The sequence below is a fragment of the Octopus bimaculoides genome, chromosome 12, assembly GCF_001194135.2.
Source record: "Octopus bimaculoides isolate UCB-OBI-ISO-001 chromosome 12, ASM119413v2, whole genome shotgun sequence".
NCBI lineage: Eukaryota > Metazoa > Mollusca > Cephalopoda > Octopoda > Octopodidae > Octopus > Octopus bimaculoides.
In genome coordinates, this window is record NC_068992.1 from 15,631,985 (window position 1) to 15,633,987 (window position 2,003).

At 33.2% G+C, this 2,003-nt stretch overlaps 1 protein-coding gene across 2 annotated transcripts in view; it reads right to left on the reverse strand.

Moving 5' to 3' along the window:
* Nucleotides 1-2,003, reverse strand: part of LOC106871211 (uncharacterized) — a 168,234-nt gene that overhangs the window by 46,471 nt on the left and 119,760 nt on the right. For both annotated transcript variants that reach the window (XM_014917558.2, XM_014917557.2), the window contains exon 8: nucleotides 1,773-1,872. In XM_014917558.2, coding sequence (XP_014773044.1) covers nucleotides 1,773-1,872 — 100 coding nt within the window. The remainder of the gene's footprint in view (nucleotides 1-1,772; nucleotides 1,873-2,003) is intronic.

Here is a 2,003-nt window from a genome sequence, read left to right on the forward strand (position 1 = left end):
ATATGTGTGTATGTATGCATGAATGTATGTATACACACACACACACACACATATTAAATCCAGTCAGTTGCATCATCAATGCTCTAAAAATAGTTAGAGCTAGCCAGCCAGAAAAACCACACACACCGTACTAATAAAGCAAGCTGAGACGAAGAGAGAAATAACCAATAATTCATCAATAACATTATAAAGTTTCAATAGCCAGCAATATTATTCTTAACCGAACCAATCCTTTCCACACATACACACACACACACACACACACAGATACAAAGACTTTTGCATAAACCACTCTTACACACACACACACACACACACATATACATGCTTCCCCCTCACCACCACCACCACCACCACCCCACACACACACAATCATGTCTTCAGAATGTGTAAAGCCTTGATTATAAAAACCGCATACAAACAAACAGCCATGAAATAAATATGTTTACTCGAAGACAAGTTTGCTATTTGTAAGCTAGAATTCCTTTGTATTTGCCCACGTCCGTAATGAGCCATTATTCTAAATTATGGTCTCTTCCTCGCTGCATTCCACACTTTCATTTATTACTTATCACAAATGATTTGCCCACTGACCCGTTATTCTGCGACGTTTTCAAGTGAAATAACAATGGAGATATGTACCATGAATAACACACTTCACGGCTATACTAAATTCAATCACAAATCTTTTAACAATTCTTCGGATGCTGACTGTCAGAAATCAATCTGGCTTCTTCGTTACTGCCACTATTGTTGGGGGACTTTCTTCTATAATTAGTTTTCATTGTCCATATTATTATATAAAACCCCAAATTACATGGCGCAACTACTTTTGGCTAGTCTTGTCCAATCTGATGAAATAATAAACTGCCCTGAAGATTATAAGAGACCACCCGACAAGAAATAACAGATTGGTAAACTTAAAAACATTCAACGAATGTATCAGCAAAGATATGGAAACAAAGTTGAGATAGCAACTTTATTGTTGAATAAGACTTTTGAATAATTCCATAACTACCCAAGAGTTTGCCTATCCAAATATATAAGAATATATGTGTATGTAAGTATATATATATATATATATATATATATATATATATATATATATATATATATATATATATATATATATATACACATACATACTTACATACACATATATTCTTATATATTTGGATAGACAAACTCTCTCTCTATATATATACACATATTATATAGAATGATATAATAAATCCGAGGCTGTGAGGAGTTTTCAGGACATTTATAATGAAATAGTCTTACAGCTGTTTCTGTGATATTATGGATATCCCTGTATGCATGTGTGTATGTATAGTTAATTAAAAAAATGGCGAAAAAGGACAACAAGAAAAACACAACACTGTGGGGATGTAGCACATGCAAAGTATTAATAAGACGCTCTTATTTCTAGCAGATCAAACTCCTTCATTGTCTCAGGCTCTCTTATGACTCCAGCTCCCTCATTAGCTTGGGCTCCTTCACTAGTTCCTAGATCTACTTCATAAGAAATAACCTGTATCTGAACAACAACAACAACAACAGAAAGTACTGGCATTTGTTTTTTTTTGTTTTTTTTTAACAAACTCAATGGAATAAGAAGTGAAAGTAGCTCTTGATGAATTTTAACTCAGACTCTCTGAAGAGACCTGAAACTTTCATACCATCACATATTTAGTCCCAAAGTCATTTATCTCAGATAACTTTCCCACAAATTTACATCTTCATTATTGTTTCAAATAAAGAAAAGAACTTACCTCTGCACTTTGTAGATACATTTGCTTCATCTCGGAAATATCTTCTTTGAGTGTTTTAATTTTCTCTTTTAGGTTGTTACTGTCAGTTTTCACACGAGCTCTAATGTTGGTTAAGGTTATAAGGAATCTTGTATAAATACAATTCACGATAAAAACAGTAACTATAAATGCGATTTAAAAAGTGGCATTGAAAGAAAACAATTCCCACGAATCTATACATGTATGTTGTTG